Genomic DNA, 19,675 nt, shown 5'->3' with positions numbered 1-19,675 from the left:
TCTTAACTGTGAAATAAATGTATATAAACTTTTATTTTGAATAAACAGAGATGCACACAAAAAATAGAAGAATTGTGTCGATATTTTATATGATCTAAAATATTATGGCCAAAAGCTTATGGAGCCACACAATCTGTCCATTTAGGATTCTACAAATTAAATAATACGTAACAATATGTGATAACTTCGTGTCATTTCTACATACATTATTTAACTCGAGTTTAGAACAAAACAATTGACAAATCAGTCACTACTTTTTTTTTAAATCTATTTTTGCTAAATGGCGCTAAATGAAAAAGATGAGTTATGATGTAGTTTAGTGTAATTTATAGTGGTAAAAAAAACATCTGATGATGGAATTTTTTATTCAATATATTTAAGGGTATTTAAGCTTCCAAACTTTGTTTGAACATGCAGTAGTTAACTGAGGATGCAGGTCCTCTGCACCCACTGAATTATAACTGTTTGTCCTGTGCTCTCCAGGTAAACCCACCCTACTATGTCAAACTGGTGGAGCTGGTACCTCACCCAGATACAGCAGCAACAGTTATGGACGCCACCCACTCCCTCATGACTAAGGTAAAGATCCCAAATTTCATAATCCTGGGTATGGATGCCTTAACTGTGATTTAAGGAACCCTAAAGCACACAGAAAAGTGAATGAAAGGAGGCCAAAACTGGAATAATATTGTATTTTAAATGTTGGTCACTCCTAGCAAACCTTTTGTCGGTTTGTTTTTTAATTGTATTGCAGGTTTGATTATCTGTCATCATAGTCTGTAAATCCAGATGCAGTTGTCTCAAATCTTGAATTACAGTTACAACCCTCCCAGGATTACCATACAATGATCATTCCGAGTCTCAATTCCTTGCAAGTCTCTGCAAGATTAATTTCATAACATTCTGATTAAATGGAAGCCAGTGGCTTCCTGGAAGGCTTCAGTTTCAATCAGTAAAGTAAATAAACCTTTAATCCACATTCATAATCACAACTATTGTCTTTTTAGGATATACTGTATTCCTATTCTTGACACATAACAGATTTTTCTTGATTCAGGTTGGCCAGGCGCCCGTTACTCTGAAGAAAGAGATTGATGGCTTCGCCCTCAACAGAGTGCAGGCGGCCATTATCGCAGAGTCCTGGAGGCTGGTTCAGGTCAGTTCTGTCTTTAAATTTCATTCAGCAGATGCTTTTGTCCAAAGCGACGTACATCTGACATGTAACACAAGCAACGGTCTAGTATGAAGACAACGTGAGTAAGTTTGAGCCCGATAGGACGTAGGTGCCAACAGGCCACACAAAAAGTGCAGCGAAGAAGACAATGACTTGTCTTGTATTGGCTTAGTTAACTTAGCTAAACTGGCTACTGGTAAAACAACCAGGTGGTAGACATCGTCTGTTGGCACCATTCTGGTGTCTGAAGTTGCTGATTAGACTGTAAACCATGATCAGCGAATGGAAGAGGAAGTTTTGGCTATGCTGAAATACCTGCCATTGTCCCCAGAGGCTAAATTGCCATCAGACCGTATATCCAAATAATGGTTCTTAGGTGAACCACTTTTGTTTTTTGACGTTAGGCCAATTATATCATTGCTTTTCTTCTGACATCTGAATAGTTTGTAATTTAAAACACATGAAAAATATCCTGTGACCCATGTTATGTTTGAATCTACTACCAGGACCACATACTTTATTTTGTTTGTTTTGCCTTTTGGACAATTTTACTTATCTTTTCTTGAGTCCTGTAAAGGTCCTCATAATGTCAGACACACTGGAGTGTATGTGTGCATGTTTGTTTTCATCTGTGGACAACGGCTCCTCAGTCTCAGAGAGGCTTTGTGTGGCTCAATATCACTGCTGATGGTTTTGTAATAGAGGCAGAAAAGAGGAAGCCCCTTGTCAGCTCACCTCTGCTATAATCTCCACGGCCTCCTTCCAAAAAAAGGACCACAATGAGAGTAAACGAGCTTTAGCCTCTGATGACAGGCACCATTACATGATCACTCATGGAAGAAATGGTTAGAATGATAATGACGACGATGAGTATGATGATTGTTACCTGAACTGAACTCACATGAAGACAATGCATTGTGATTCAGTCTGCAAATACTTCAGAGTTACCCCAAATTACCTTTGGTAGTGAATAATGTAACAGTGATGTTAAGACTTTTTTGCATTATATAAATATTTTGTCTTGTCTCTTGGAGTTCCTTCTGTTTTAGCTAGATTTTCTTTTTTAAGGGCTTTTAAATCTCAGAAGAATTCAGTTTTAAAGTGAGAAAATCAAGCTACTCTTACCAGAGTAGAATACGTACAAATACAGGACAAAAATGCCCTAAATGGGGGAGTGAGATCAGTGTCTCTCTGCCTCTTTACTCCTTCTCTTTTCTCTGTTAGAGATAGGTCCCTTTCACAACTAAATCAGCACACTGTGTCCTTGTCCTTGAGATGATTGTGCTTTAAAGTTAGTGTGTAACTGTATCACATGGACACACACACACACACACGCACACACACAAACACAAAAAGTACACACAAGACAACTGCAGGTAGCAAAAGAACAAAAGATTTGTGAAAGTGAATTATTCCTGATCCAACACAACAACAACAAACACGTTTTTGTGATGTTAAACTTTCCTTCACTACCACGTCCTTCCTGGTACATCTGGTCAACTTAATAAATGCTTTCAATTCAAAGCGTAAATAAGATATAGTGTACACCAGGCCATTAAACCATTTTTCTATAAATGTATACCTTTGTTTCCCAGGAAACAGGTAACAAGGGGACCTTCTAAGTGTAACTAAATGTTTGCAGCTGTAAAAACATTTGTAAAGACACTGTTAAAAGGGGAAAGGAAATCTATTTTAAAATACTCGTGATTCAACACTCAGAGGATTTTTCCACTCTAAAATGATTCTCTACAGTCCTAAAGATAGTGGGGCGGATTAGCTGAACAATCGTTCACTTTGTGATAAAAGCATGAAATTTGGTAGATGTGTTGGTGAATATGTTTCGAACAAATCTGGATATTGGGCCACCTCAAAAGCGCCCCCTAGTGGCCGTGGCAGGCATTTGTTATACAAATAAATCAATGATGAATAAAAACTGCCCTTTTAATAATACCAACTGGTGATGAATTGTATATCGTTGGAAAGCCTGATTAGTCACCTTTACAACGAGGTACAGCTTGTAAGGATCGTGCATTCATGGAATGAGCAACGGGGCTAAACGTGTGGGTAGCACCCCCCAAAAATGTGCATCCCCTGTGGGGCGGATTAGCTCAATAAATCACAAGAATTGCTTATTTTGTGATAGAAGCACACAATTTGGTGGATATATTGGTGGATATGTTTCAAACAAATCTGTATATTAGGCCATCGCAAATTTGCCCCCTAGTGGCCATAGCAGTCATTTTCTTCGTTAAAATTACAAAAAATATTTAAATTCTTTCTTAAAATATTTAAAAAATGTAAACTAAATATACAAATGTAAATTAAAAAATGCAAATACCCATATTAAATTAACAAAAATCCAGTTAGACACTCTTTCAGTTATTTTTCCTGCCCCACCACAATCGGGCTAGCCATCGAGCTAGCTAGCAAATGAGCTAGCTAGCATTTGCTTCCTGGGACAAGCAGTGCAGTGGACTGTCCATCGAGGTATGTCTAAATATTTTATTTCACCTGTTATAATTATGAATAAAATATGCTATGAACATCATAAAGGCTAAAGAGAAAAACAATCATCATGGGCCTTTGGCGGAAAAGTAAATTAGCAAGATAGCAAAAATAGGTACTTAAGCTAGCTAGTTAGCTTGGAACATGTATCAGTGGCTGTTGGGTGTGAAAGCTTAATAAGACACTGTTAAATTATGTCCTGTGGAATGTGGACATCCCTCTCTGCACACACACACACACACACACAGGCACACACACACACTATATGTAATGTCTCCTTTGCCCATGTGGTTCTTTTTTTCTTTTTTTAAATGTATTTTATAACTCCATCACAGTTAGTCAGGCGGCTTAGGACCAGATTTGACAAGAAAGGGACACGCCGGACAAAAGCACCAACATTTTTCCACATGCTCTCTATCACCAAAGGTTTCAACTTTTGGTAGGAGCCACTTCATCAAGATTGCAGATAGGAGACGGCAGCCATATAAGCCATAAGTCTATGAGAACCAATATATCTTCCAAGCCACTTAGAAGGTCAATCTTGGTGTCAAAATATACATTTTCTGGGTCAAAGAATCATTTAAAGCTATTGAGAATATCACTGGATGACTCACTGTAAATAATTTGTTGATCAAGATCTGACATGAGATGAAAGCGTACCCTTGATTTTTTTGAGCAGTGTACATGGCAGCTAATCCACACTCTCCCGTGAACATTGATTCCAAACATTTTCAACTCAGGATACCCTGCTGCAGCACTTGAAGCGAGTTGCCCAGTCTGAGTGAAAATGAACATATCTATTTGATCAAATAATCATCTAGTGATATTCTCAATAGCTTTAAATGATTCCTGGACCCAGAAAATGTATATTTTGACACCAAGATTGACCTTCTAAGTGGCTTGGAAGATATAGCATTTCTCATAGACTTTATATGGCTGCCATCACCGCAATCTTGATGAAGTGGCTCCTACTAAAAATTGAAACCTATAATGATAGAGAGTATGTGGAAAAAATGTGGTGCTCTTGTCCGGCGTGTCCCCTTTATTTGGCTAAGCCGCCTGACTAAGTCACACACCTCAGTACAAGGATTTTGCCAGAAAGAGTAACCTGCTACAAGTAACCCTAGTAGAATTTTTAAAATGTATGATTTTTTTCTCTGTCTAAAAGTGTTTTGTTTTTATTGTTGCAGGTCATACAATATTGAAAATTATTTTTTCTTTTTAAGGAGCAACAGAAGAATACAAGCCAAAGAGGAGGCCGTAGCCTGTGAATGGGAATATCAAGACCTAATAAAATGTTATACAAAGTTAATGTTCTTTTCTATTAGACTGTAATAAAGCTTTTGTCACTTTAACATGTCTCTAAATTATATTTGTGGTGCTGAAAACGTGAAACAGCAGCTGTAGGGTAGGCAAAGCATTCCTCGCCAGTAACCACCAGCGGCCATTTTTTAAAATGGCCGCTTTTAAATGACCATTTTTAAAAATGGCCGCCACAGCCATCATAATTTTTTTTGCGATGGCCCAATATCCAGATTCATTAAACATGTATTCAGCAATGAGTGTACCAAATTTGATGCTTTTATCACAAAATGAACGATTGTTCAGCTAATCCGCCCCACTACACAGGGGATGCACATTTTTGGGGGGTGCTACCCACACGTTTAGCCCCGTTGCTCATTCCATGAATGCACGATCCTTACAAGCTGTACCTCGTTGTAAAGGTGACTAATCAGGCTTTCCAACAATATACAATTCATCACCAGTTGGTATTATTAAAAGGGCAGTTTTTATTCATCATTGATTTATTTGTATAACAAATGCCTGCCACGGCCACTAGGGGGCGCTTTTGAGGTGGCCCAATATCCAGATTTGTTCGAAACATATTCACCAACACATCTACCAAATTTCATGCTTTTATCACAAAGTGAACGATTGTTGTAAAATAATGAGCTAATCCGCCCCACTAAGAAGGAAGAAAGCATGAAGGGAAAATTCTTCTACTGTACGCTGACAGAAGGGTTGCTCAATCGCTTGCATTTACATCTGATTGTTGTTTTTTTCCACTGATTTGCATAATTTTACAACAGTGTAGATGGCTGTGGTTGTACTTGTGTTGTACTTCATTTTCACTAAGAATAGTTAGTGTAAGATTGAGTCATAACTGATGACGTGTACAAACTGCTTTCTCCTGTTGCATTTTTAAAGTTTAAATACCATTAGGACTTATTCTGCCTTGATGCTATATCTATTTAATCATGTTTTTTCAGAAGAATGCTCTTTTTCAAGGAGAGAAAATCATATGATATATTTCCCCTTTAATTTCCAACTTGAGAGAAACTCTCCACTTTCTTGACACAAACTGCATCCTCAAATACAGTTCAAGGAGGACGTTTTTTCTCTTACAGTCACAGTTTTGAAAACTTGTTAATGTTGCGATATGGTCACACTCGGGTGAAGTTTTAGCAACAAAACTAGTTGTTTAGGTTTAATAAAAGATCACAGTTTGGGTTAATTTAAGTGTTTGTTACATAATCAACCTTGACGTATGGTGTCACACAGGACAAAAAAAGACTTTTTCCTGACTGAAACTCTTGTGTTTGTTTGATCCATCTATCCACCCCAGCCTCCACTAGGCACCGACATAAGAACTTTAATTAGAGGCCTTTTTAAAAGTTTTTGTAATTGAAAAAATGAACATACATTAATATAAATAAATAAATAAATAAATACATTTCCCTCAAAACGTAATTCACAGTGCAGTTTTGTTGCACAGGAATGTAATTTTTTGCAGACCGGCCTGGCTAAGATGACATATTTAGGTGAATATTCATCAATCTGTTAAGGACGTGTTGCATGAATATGTCAGATTTTACAAAGATGATTCTGTCACTCACAATCTATTTCTGTGAGAAAATGTGATTAAATCTGGATTTTTCTTTTAAAATCAACTTATGGAAGCAGAACAACCAAGAAGTATTTGAAGTGTCTTCATCCCACATATTGACATATTTTAAAGTGTTGTTAACTAGAGGAATGTCCACAAACTGGCAAAACAGGCTGGTCCACAAGATTATATCTGGTCCCGAATCCTCAGGGTTAACTTTCACATCTCTATGTGCATTTTCTAAGTTTGAATATTATACTGGAGCCATTTGTTCTTAATGTCAAAACTCTTCCCATTGGAGCATGGAAACTGAATGATTTTTTAAAATGACAAACAAGCCCTAAAGGTATTGCAGAGTAGCCTACAAGTGAAGGTTTCTGCAGCGAAAAGGTCTGAAGAGCATTTTCTTGTCTCCATTTCTGCATGTATGTACTTTCGAACAGTGTTTCTATTTGTATTGTAATATTATTAGTAATGTTTTTTCTTTCATGGAAGTGAAACAGAAATGTGACACTTTTGTAGTAGCCTACCTGACTCTGGAACCCAATTCCAAAGAAGAGAGTTTATCATTTCATTTTGTACACTTTACAATTTAATATGCAAATAGGATTAGCAAATGATCACATACTGTTTTATCGGGGTTGTAGATAAGAAAAACGTGTTTCACTTCTTAGATTCTGACATGAGGAGAGCAACAGAAAATATAAGAAGAAAGTGTGGGATGGCAACAAAGGTTTGCTTAAGTTTGGACTTGACTGATTTTGTTTGAAAAGGAGCTTCTTGGTTCGCTGATGAGCCAAGTGGGCCTGCAGTCAGGTGAAAACCCTTGTTAGTTCAGTCAAAACCAGACACAAGAAAACACTGAGGGAAAAACACTGATTTCTGAGAATTAAAACGTACTTCGGGGAACTGAAGCGTTTACCGTGTCCCTGCCCCTCCTGACTCTGTTCTGCTGTAACATACCATCCATGCATCCACGGTGTGATATTTGTGTCTTCACACAGAGCTGTGGAAGCTCAGACTCATATCTACATGACATTCCTTAGCGTGCGTGGATCACCCACTTGTGAGGCTCCTCTTGAGCAGAATTAACCCTGAGGGCACCCTTAGGTCCCAGCTGACAAAAATGTCACATTGCCGTTAAAGTCCCAACACTTCTCCCTGGAAGGAGCTCCAGCTGAATGTCCTGAACACCTCAAACTGTGGCAACTGGGTGTCCAAATAGCTAAAGCCCCTTTCTCACTGGACAAAAAAACCCTCCCTTCAATTCCTGGAGCAAATGACTCTGTGGACATTTATTGGTGGACATGCTAATTTTAGTCTCATTTCCACCACAATGCCATGACGAAAATAAATAAAAATGTTCTATATTAGAGCTTTTTCTGCTTAATTTGGCATTTGATTCAATAAATTAGCAGTCATAAAATGTGTTTACTGCACTGTTAAGGCAGATGAGCATCCAAACATCAGATTTATTTACTTTACATGTAACTTTAATTAACAAAATTAACAAGTGCAGTCATGTGCTGAATAAGTTGTTTTAAGAGTTGTGTCTCTTTCCTCTGACGGTAGGAAATTTAAAATGTAAATAAGTTATCAAACTTTTTCACAATTCACTCAGTATTTCTGCTAAATTCACCTTGTTTCCAATTAAAAAATTTAATGGGTGTGCTGAGTGGCGGTGTTTCCGCAGGTCAAACAGTAATATATACATAATATTTGATTAAGTTTAGAGAGCTGTTGAAATGAAACATTTTTTTGATTTTTGCAAAGGTATTTTTCTTGTTAGATTTAGACATTACATCTTATTTTCAACCTCACACACAGAGTTTGCAATGCTTCCTGAACATTAAATTATATTTCCTCAAAACGTTGCAACAAACACAAACCGCTGAATTATACAATCATATAGCACCTGTTTTTCTAAAAAAAAAACAGACCTTTTTCACAGCAGATATTTTGCTGGTATAGAATGAATTAGGTGTAATTGACAACATGAGTGTTGCCTAGTTATTTTTATTTCAGGTGTTAGGCCCTGCTACTGTGCATGCAGGCTCCCTGATGTGGTATGTTTTGACAGGTAAATGGAACAGAGCCATAATTCAGGTTACACCTGGCCTTAAAGTGTCTGCGGTGTAAACATTCTTCACCGCCAACCTTGTCTGCTTCAGGATAACCAAACAGGTTTAGTTTTTTATTTTTTATTTTTTTTAAACTGCAGATAAATGTTTCATATGTGGAAATGGGCAACCAGCTCGTTTCTTACTAAGCATCAGTGGATGTGTTTTGGTTGATTTATCTCTGGTACATTTTATTCGTGTTGATGATAGCGCCCCCTGTGGACAAAAGCGGTCGTGTTTCCATGAGCACCACACCTCTAATCGTAAAGATCTTGATTTGGCTCGTAGGTGCAATTGTTTTTAAGGCAAGTGAAAGAAAGATTCAACTTATTTTTACCACTACTTTTCTTTTTGAAACACAGCTGTTTGCAGGATGCATCTATTATTTTTTATTTTTTTATTTTGCATTGCATTTTTCTCTAATTATGAATGTTCAGTTTCTTTGTTTGTCTTTCATCAGCTGGATTTTATTGCTGTTATATGTATGTGCAAATTAATACATTGTTTCACGTTGTTTTTTGTTTTGTTGTTGTTGTTCTTCGGTATATTCTTTTCTTTTCTTCTTTGCTGATCCTGCTCCAGTATCAGCCACAACCACAAAATATAACCTCAAAAAATGTTTCCTCCTGCTTCCTTTTAACTTCCTTTTAACATGCCATAAATCATTTTGCCTGATTATGCCAGTAATCAGTGACAGATATTAAAAATACCTATTTATAAATAGCCAATGTTGCTGACGGACTTGTGAGCTCATGTAGTAGGTCATAAAGAACATTAGTATTAAAAGATAGCAGTATTAAAGTTTTTCAAACAGATTTTGAGCATCATCAACACTGTTAAAGAGAGGAACAGACCTGTTTTACAGGAATGATGTTTCTGCCACTTTGGCTTCTCCTCTTGTTGAAAGTTGATCAGCAGGTAAATCCTGCATTAGTCACTCCATTGTCATAGCTCAGGATGTGGGCCTGGCTCTAAATACGTCAGGTTGGATGTCTGAGGTGTTACTCAATTAAGTGAGCGTGTCTCAGAAGAAGATTCATCATAACAAACAGGGTAGAGATCGAGATCATCTGTGAACTGTTTGTTGCTGCCAAGAGCAGGTGAAGTGCATGAACCAGCTGACCTGAGCTTCAGTCTTCTGCCCAGCTAGGTGTCTGAAAGTTATTTTACTGAGTAAATGAAATGAGGTGGATTCTCTGATAAAGCTGGATCAGATTTACATACCAGCTCTGATTAATTATGTTTTGTCTGGAAGTCTCCCAACCAGAAAGGTTAGCAACTGCTTTTAGCATTTTCAACAACAAGCTGTTATCGTAGTCTCTGTCTTTTGTCTTTATGTAAAACAGTATAAGAAACACCTTAGTGTGACAAAGTTAGGTCCGTAATCAATGATCAAATAGTCATCAGTGCTAGTTAGGATAAAAATAAATGTTTGGGTTCTTTTAAACATTTTTTACGTTTCTGCAAACCATCTATTAAATATTCACATATTTTACCCAAAAATATGTTGACTATGAACGATTAAACTGCTACAACCCGTTCTGTTTCGTTTTTAAAACGCTGTGGTTAAGGTAAGGTAAAAATAACAGCGTTACCATCATATTGTTATGGCATGACAGCAAAAATCGCTGCTGATTAACATATCCAGATACATACAATGCCGATTTTTTTTGCTTTGACAGAAACTTACAGCAAAAAATCAGTTTCCGCTCTCACAATATGTCAGAAAGGATCGTAATATAAGTGTGTGAGTGTTTTCTTAGTTCTACTCAACATCACATTTCTTTCATGTTAATGTTACATCTTCCACATGTGCACACTCATTTGTCAATTTCAGTAAATTCTAATGGCTTGTTCATAACTTTGTATTGCTTTCATTACTGTTTCATCTATTCATATAATAGACAGTAATACCAGAGTTCACAATGACAGTTAATGTAAAACACAAACAACCTTTTATAATTTGAATCGTCGTTAACATTGAGACACAACAATAGAGACAACACCCTAATGAAAATTTGCAGGACAATAGCAATGCATAATCTATACAGGAAGTCTGCAGGAAGTCTTCTGTGTCTTCTAGTAACAGTGAAATCAGTTAATTCTGCAGCAATTAGTCAATAGAGACAAAGGTTAATATGAAAGTTTGTGCCATTGACCAACTGCAAACTGTCTCGAAGCTACAGCTATAGCTTGACATGTGATAACTGGAAAAGCATGTGTAAATAATGAAATTAAAGATGGTTGAATTCGATTTATATGCTTCATTCTTAGATACCTGGTTTTAAGCATTCTGGCTGACTGAAACACTGTCATGAGCATGATATTGTAAATGTTATTAGTAACACCTGAGCATTTCCTGCTATGACAAGTAAAAAAGACCTTTGTTATGGAGGCTGTCAGTTTTAGAAGAGACATCCGACTCTAATAATGCTTTCCCTATCATATAACTAACCACAACCAATGGTGGCCACCTCATGACCAGCAACATGTCAGTCACTCCATCTACAATCTTCCAGAACGACCTCTTACATAACTAAGCAAAGCTAAGTTTCACTGTGTCGAAAACAACTCCGGAACAACAGCTGACTTACTGAAAAAAAGACTTTAATTGCACCAACAATGTTTGGTGCCAGGCTTTTGTCACAACATTTTTACAGAATATGTAAAAACTAGGACTGGGTATTGTTTAAAAATTACATTACTAAGTACCAATACCAGCACCCTTAAAGTGATACTGACATCAAGGTAGTTTTAGGGTTTTTTATGTTTTTATTCTGTATCTTTAGTAGTGTGGCATATGTATTTAAGTTAGTTTAAGTTATGTGTGTTTTAACGTCAAAAATGGCCTACTTCCCATGTGACTGACTGTAGGTTTCACACTTTGTAACATCACTTCCGCTTGGCGACTTTCATAATTACCATGGCCAGTAAAGGGCGCCGCTAAACCACACTTGTAAATATAGCTGGAGCAGGCTCCTACCCTCCCATACTTATGGTGACGATAATTCCAGTTCAGCTGTCTGATAACATTCATATCAACTGGTAAGGGCTCCAGGTCGACCCACAACATGCTGGAGTTATTATTTGTGTCTTTTGGAACACTTCAGTCCCCCAGGAAGAGCTCCGAAGATAACATAAAATTGATAGATGGATGATTATGGTGTCATTTTTTTTGTGAGGCTCTGTACAAAGAACAAAGATTTTTCTCAAGTAGAATATGATTTGTTTAAGCCAGAACATTTCTGCATTACTTTGACACATATTTTATATTCTATATTTGATCTTTATTGTAGTATTCCATATGGCGATTTTGTAAAACTTTGATGAACTGTGCAGCCCAAACAGTTATCCGAAAAACATCAAATGTGACCAGAAATTTGTCATTGAACATCAAGGCCTGTGGCCTGAGAGTGGCCTTGTGATCCTACTTACATAACAGAGACCCTCCCTCACCCCTCTAAATACACACACACACACGCAAAGAAAATGGTCCTTGAGTCAGGGCCAGCATTGGAAAACAGAGCGGCTGAGAACGCGGCTGGTTGCCCCCAGTGATTACGGTGGAGAAAAGACCCCACCCACAGCTCTGCTTTGCTCAAATAACAGGCCCGTTGTTGGACGCAGGACCCAAACAAAGACAACCCTGTCCCTCTTCTCTTGCTCACCCTACTCCCTGTCTCCGTATCAGAGCTTTGATTTCCTCCATGGTCAGCCAACAGGTATCTCTAACCCAAAGATTACCTGAACCACTCCCTGTGTCACCCCTTCTAACCATCCCTCCATCCCTCTCCTCCCGGTACTTCCTACATAATATTGAATTGAATTGGCTGATTAGAGAAACTTTATATAGTGGGAGTAGTTTGATGAGATCAAAGGGAATCTGGTTGATCCAAACCCCTGAGGGTAAAAAGCCATGACCTTGCTGACCTGAACTGCCAGGAGAAAACCATTGTTTTACCGTTTTATCCAAAATATTCAAATCCTCCAGACAGGAAAACTTTTGATAGATGACTCAGGGTAGACTGGTTTATGCTCCACTGACAGATAAAAAAAGTGTTTGTTTTGAAAGCTTCTTTAGGGAGATCCAGTCATACATTTACTAACTGCTTTGTGTCTTTTGTCTTTCATTTCATCAGGATGGCGTTATCTCTGTCAAGGACATTGACCTGGTGATGTCAGAGGGGCTAGGAATGCGTTACGCCTTCATAGGTCCGATGGAAACAATTCACCTCAATGCACCTGCAGGTAATGTTCCCTCTTTTGACTTTTTGCTCATATGGACAGAATGTCAATGCCAAAACAACAAATCACTTAAAGCTTTTGGTTTGAGCAAAAAATTGTCAAAAACAGAAAGGTTCAAAGAGCAATGGTTATCAGGTGTTGGAATAATAGTATTCTGGGTTTCTAATTATACATTTAAGTATAATAAAAATCACAGTTTGGAGTTTTAAGATGATTACGTGGATTTTATCTAGTCATACTAGATATTATGATACTATAGACTAGTTAGAAAAATACCTTTTTAACCCTTTTAGATCACATCCCTATAGATAACAATATCAATAAATATATCAATATTTTTTATTTATAAGCACGTGTGTGTGTTTATATATATATATATATATATACATATATATATGTGTGTGTGTGTGTGTGTGTGTGTGTGTGCTTATAAATAAAAATAGATACATAACACAAAATAGGACATACCAAAGCAACACAAATTACCCATTGACATGCATCTTTTAATCACTCGAACTTGTGATTTAGCTGTCAATAAATAACACAGCACTAGCTCTATCAATTGATACATTTTTTAGATTCATGAAAAATCAGTCACATATTTTAGTAAGGTTGTTATAATTATGAGCTGGAATTTACATTAATTCCTTAAGGAATCTTTTTGGTTAACTGACCACCTGACTCGAACCACAAACTGACAGTTAGCAGAATCCACCAGCTCAACCCTAAAGGCGGTGACAAAATCTGTACAAACCCAATGTTGGGATGCTGTGTAAAATAAAAATAAAATGCATCAAATACAGAGTTCCAGTGTTGCTAACTGAATTTTTTTCCATTTTGGTAATGGACGCAAAAATCCCATCTGGTCAGACTCTAGTAGTTAATACTAATCATCTATTGCATCATTCAAGCAGAAGTTACTTTTGTGATAAATGAATAACTGAGATTTTTTTAGGAAAAAAATATTCTGATGACAGTAAGTATGACAAAGAGCTTTCACCAGGAACAACAGGGCCTCCGTTATATAGAAAATGTGTGAGTCAACAGAGACATAGCTCACATGTTTCAGCACTACATACATGTACTGTACGGTCCTGTGTGTCAGAGAGAGAACCCTCAGGGAGATGGAGAAAATCAAAGGGGAGTGTGAAACCCAGAGAGAAACCCTGACTGTGTACACACACACAGAAAAAGGGACGCTTTGGCAGAACAAAGCAGTCTTTTGATGGGAAGCGATGAATGCACTCCCTCACACCAGTAATCTAAAACTCACAGAGCCCACATCACATCGCGGCCTTCAGACCAGGTGCCAGCTCTACCTGTAGTTACAGTCCTGGAGCTTTCTGCTCAGGAAACAGTCGCATGATCGTGTTCACAAAAGATTGCAAAGACCTGCTCCTGTTGTTACTTCCCGTCCTTAAATCATTCCAATCAGATACCGGAGCACTCAGGCTCTCCGTCTCTGTCTCTCTTTCTGCTCGCCTGAATGACTCGGCTTTTGTAAAACCATGTACCTGCACAGGAGAGCATTATCCCGATTCATTAAAAAACCCTCTGCCTGTAGTCCTGTAGGAGGCTCTGTAATGTTTGTAGCTGCTCTTTAATGTTAATCATCCTGGTTTCACAACAGCTATGGCGCATTCAAATGTTGATTTAGTTTCACAGTAAAAAAAGGCATCAAGAAGAAAAAAGCACTCCAGAAGTATAATGACTCACTTCTTGACTCTCCAACTTTATTCTCAATGTTTGCCATTTTCAACCAAAATCCCAAAATATTTGCATAAGACAAAAGTACTGCAGTTCACACACTTGTAAGCGTACACATGCTTAAAAATGCCTTTATCTTTAATTTAATCTGCTTTCACATTTTCATACAATTGAGTCAAGTAATGCTAACAAAAAAAGTACCATTTATGCAATTAAATCAAATAATACTGAGATGAATAACTATTAGAAATCCATCTACTATATAGCTCATAGAATTGACCAAATTCACATTAATAGAGCTTATGTAATTAAGGCAAGTGCTGTTAATGCATTCTGTTTATATATGTGACCAAACAAATTAAAGTTAAACCATTTCCATTGGATAGAAATTTGTAATTGGAACAAAAATACATTTTAAATACATTTTATAACCAGTATTTAGACAAACTTTATCAACCTAAACAAGGACAATTCTAGTGGCTATACATACATTTCTTACAGTTTATTCATCTCAGTTTTGTATGGTTTAATGCAAATGCCTGCTTTGTCTGGTCTGTTTTGTTCAATTTGACTTGATTGTTTAGAATTGCTGTAATAGAAAATGTTACAAGAATTACTAGAACCATCATACTGGTATAATTGTATTCATTTAAGGGTCTTTAGCAGTAAGATATGCTGTATATTGCGCATTACAATTTAGCCTTAATATATTACAATAGTATTTAAAGGCCATATTGCCCAACCCCAGCTACTGTCATGCCAGTACTTGTTTGGTTTTTTTTGCTCTATTGTTTGTACTGTGACGTTCTTTTAATCTAGTCCACAAGTGTTAAGATCATACTGGAAACAGATGGACAGGGTAGAAGTTTCTGTGGACACTTTTTGCAGTCAAACTGGGTGACCTTTGGAAACCATTGTAACCACTTAAACTCCGAGCTGATTACAGCTGCTGTCTCTGACTCAGATGCAAGCTACAAAGTTTTCATAGCCACCGTTCAAGGCTACAGAGTGCTTTATAACTCAAACCACAGATGGACTACACCTTTAAAACCTAAACTGTTACCAACAGCATATGAGACACAGCAGGATAGGTGATCAACTGGACTCGTAATGCAACATTCATTCAGTTAATTAGTGCCACGTTTATATTCAGACAAAGAACAACTACCACCAAACATTTTAAAGTTTCAATCTTGTTTGATTCCACCTTAAATATATTGTTTTGCTTTACACCACAAAACAGGTTAAATATAATTTGAACTGAAATAAGTCAAATGCCAAAAAAAGGAAGAAAAAAAAATATTTTAACCTGTCAAACCTGTAACCTGTAACTTTCCAATAATTGTCAGCCTCTACAGAAATCTTCCATAAACATGATGGAGTTGTCGTGGAAAGATTTTGGGAAGCCTGCAATTAATCATCCACTGCAGTCACATGAGTCATATGTGATTTGGTCGGCTTGAGCCTTGATTCTTATTTTGATGCATGTTATACAAATCAACCAATACATGCACTGCATTACATTAACGTACAACTTGGACTATTATCCCTGATCATCCCACATTCCCCCTGTGAACCTTTTGCACATCCCCTGATCAACATCTTTGCATATCCTGCACTAAATTGAACAGCTTTATTTCATCTGTATTTGTTATATTATAACATTTTAATTGTATCTTCCTTATCTTCTTATTGTAATTCATAACTAAGCAAGTTCTTGTTTGTGTAAGAATCAGAGGAACTGCATGGCAAAAAAAGCTGATGTCTTGAAATAACTCTTGTATCTTCCTCCTACGCTAACGCAGTTTGGTTGAAGGTAGATGGTACTTATCACACTGCTGTGTCATGTATAGTGAGTCCCACTAGGTCTCATGTAAACATTCAAAGTTCATCTTCTGGAGAAAACATGACTTAGTAAAAAACTTTGAAGCTTAATTATTCATACAATTTATACAATATTAAGTGCCACACCTTTTGTAACTTTTTATGTGGAACTTCATTTCAGTGTCTGTTTTTAATGGTCGCCTTCTGACCTGCTTTAAATGAAGAGCAGGTGTAAAGTAGTTTAGGCAAATCATTCTTTTTTCAGTTTACTCCACACACTGCTTTTTATTGTTTCAAAGTTTCTTATTATAGGAATGTCAACAAACCATATAGATGGCCCTCTTTATGATGTGTTTTACCCGGTCATTGGTTGTTAGAGGGACACATGTTGTTGTGTGTTGTCATTTTTCTACAGCAAAATTAAGAGACACAATCACCTATTTGATCCACAAACATGCTGGATGGTGCTCCGGCATTTTAACAAGTAATAAGTGTCTTACAACAGGTTGTACCAATGTATTAATTTTCACATCAATTACTAAATTAGGCACATCTACAGTATAAATATAAGAGAATTTCACTTTTCATTCACTGTCATTATGTTAAATGTTTTTACAGCTGCAGTAAAAAAAAACAAGGCTCCAGCAATTTTTCCTGTGTAGTTCAACTATTAGAGGAAAACAGAACTGTCATTAATTAATCTTTAACAATTTATTTGGGCAGCACCGAAATCATTCATCAGAAGTACCTGTTTCCTCCATCAGAAATAAATCATTAAAGGGTAATGAGTGAAGTGATGGGAGAATAACTCACACTGAAAGTTTAACAAGGCCTCAAACTGACAGTCATTTATAAGGAATTCAGCACAACCCTCTTAGTATGGATGATTATCCAATTCAGAGTGACTGACGACACCTGGGATTGTACAATTTAATTAAGAACATTTCGCAGTGGTTGTCTCTGGAGTCAAGAAATTGCAGAAAATATTAATTACAGTTTCACTGTTTTATTTTTTCTTTACCAACTTTTAAAAATCCATTTTTTTTTGTTTTTTTTTACAAATACGATGTTATTGGTATCCTTATAGGTATTGTACATGTCAAATTATTTTATTAATGTCTGTCTGGGACTACTATTTTGATAACTGATTAAGTTTAAAGTACATTTTTGATGCAGAAGTTGCAGAACATGCATTTTCAGGATTATTTCAGGTGAATTTTCATTCAAGATTCTTGAGGATTTGATAAACTATACAATTTTGTAATTGTTAAAACATAACAAATATAAAAACAGATCTAATATATCCACAGCTTCAGTCACAACAAGTTTAAATGTCATTAATGTCTGTGTGGACTTTTTGGGAGTTTTGTAGTTGTTTTCTGTATGTTGTCCACCGGCAGGGAACCCCTAATTATAATTTTTTTCTTTTTTCTTTTTAAGAGCAAGCAACTTGCTCTGCCAGTGTTCAAGGATGTCATAATGCATGTGTGAACTGCTGTAAGATTTGAGGCGTTTTGTCCGTGTTCTCCCACAGGATTGGAAGACTATATGAAACGATATGGAGAGGGTATAACGAGGGTCCTGAAGTCCTTTGGGCCTGTACCAGACTTCTGTAGCGGCGAGGCCGCCAAGAGTATCGCCAATGTAAGTTTGATGGCAGCAAATGAGATGTTGCCTTTACTTAAACTTCACAGAAAACTGTGTGTGTAAAATATGAGAGTAGTCATTCATTCAGATTGAATACATTTAATCAAGACTGACATTGCTGCCTGGTTTTATGATTTCTTTTCCACTGATTCGGTCGAATGAAGAGAATGTTTTGTTCTTAAGTTCTGCATGACTGAAAGTCAAGAGTTCCTTCCCAACCTGACGCCAAATGCTCACTCCTATGTGGGCATGACTATTTGACTAAGTCACATGCAATGCTGTTAAAATGTTAGCCGCAGAAGGTCACTATGTGAGGAAACCATGAGCCGGTGCAATAAATAGTTCAAGGTCAACTAGTTTGGAGAGTGATAGCAAGCTATCTTGTTTTCTGCTGCCCTTAGAAACCCCTTTAAGCCTGGACATCAGGAGTTTGGAGCTGTTAAGAAAGTCTTATTTCTACTGAGGACATGCAAAGTGACTAAAATTGTATTTTTACAGAATGAGGAGCAAAATATCTACTGTGACTGTGAAAGTATGAAGGCAGCTATGCATGCAAGAACAAGAAAATCCCAACGCAAAACTGTCACCCTTTAATGTTTTAAAGAAATACTACTGCTGAAAGCCAAGATTTGAGTATCAAACACTTACCACCCTTAAAGTTTGAAAGGTGGCTCTTAAAAGATTGCAACTCGCTCCTTCATGGAGGACAGAAGCTGTCGTCAGTTTGGATTCACAACAAATCCCAACAGCAACTCCAGCCAGTCAACCCAGGGAAAAAAAGTATCAAATCATCCAGTAAACTTCTCAAACCACTGCTGCAACATAATTTCTCTGCTGGCCATTCACACTGAATCTTACTTTCAGCTTTAGTCTCAACTGAAAAGCTGTAAGAACTCAACTGCTTAGAAGGTGTTGCCCTTCAGTTTCAACCATATCTCTATTTCTCTATGTGCTGCAGTCCTTGTCACACTTTTCTTGTGGACTGTAGAGAGCTGCAGACAGACAAACAGACAGACAGAATAAGTTACTATGTCTGTAACGCATCATGTTGTCAGCTTAACAGTATTAACAGTATTTCATACCATGAAGGATTCCCATCCAATCAGTAAGAGTCCAACTACAAGCTTTACACGAGCATGTCCAACTGAGTTTGCTGGACCACATGACTAAATCCGAAGATACTGTGGGAATTATACCTTACGTGTCTCCAATGCCTGTGTTAGCTGGTACTAAACACATGGTATCCAGTATGTAATCAGGGGTATTTACAGTTATCTGGGGAGCCTATCAATGTTCCCAGGGACTTGTGTTCCCCAACTTCACATCCACTTTATACCACATTTACAAGATCTTTTAAAGGGTTTTACGTTCTCAGTCATGTTGAATCACCCACCTGCGGCTTATCGCCTACAGATGTTATACTGTACATTGACATCTCCACAATGGTGATTTTATCCATTCAAATTGCATGTGAACTGTCTAACTCCCTTCATTTGTTTGCAAAACAAAAACTGTCTTGTTACAATGTCTTGTTACAGCTGTTTCTTACAATGTTAGTTTATATCA

The 19,675-nt window shown here is 37.1% G+C and overlaps 1 protein-coding gene across 1 annotated transcript in view; it reads left to right on the top strand.

Annotated features, from left to right (window-relative positions):
- The window catches only part of cryl1 (crystallin, lambda 1), a 30,802-nt gene that overhangs the window by 9,990 nt on the left and 1,137 nt on the right, over positions 1-19,675 (top strand). The window contains exons 5-8 of the mRNA XM_059343295.1: positions 484-579; positions 1,058-1,156; positions 12,826-12,934; positions 17,997-18,106. Coding sequence (XP_059199278.1) covers positions 484-579; positions 1,058-1,156; positions 12,826-12,934; positions 17,997-18,106 — 414 coding nt within the window. The remainder of the gene's footprint in view (positions 1-483; positions 580-1,057; positions 1,157-12,825; positions 12,935-17,996; positions 18,107-19,675) is intronic.

Source organism: Centropristis striata, chromosome 10 (genome assembly GCF_030273125.1).
Source record: "Centropristis striata isolate RG_2023a ecotype Rhode Island chromosome 10, C.striata_1.0, whole genome shotgun sequence".
In the NCBI taxonomy this organism is placed as follows: domain Eukaryota; kingdom Metazoa; phylum Chordata; class Actinopteri; order Perciformes; family Serranidae; genus Centropristis; species Centropristis striata.
Note: the sequence above shows the minus strand (reverse complement) of the source record. Positions and strands in the feature narration are given on the sequence as shown.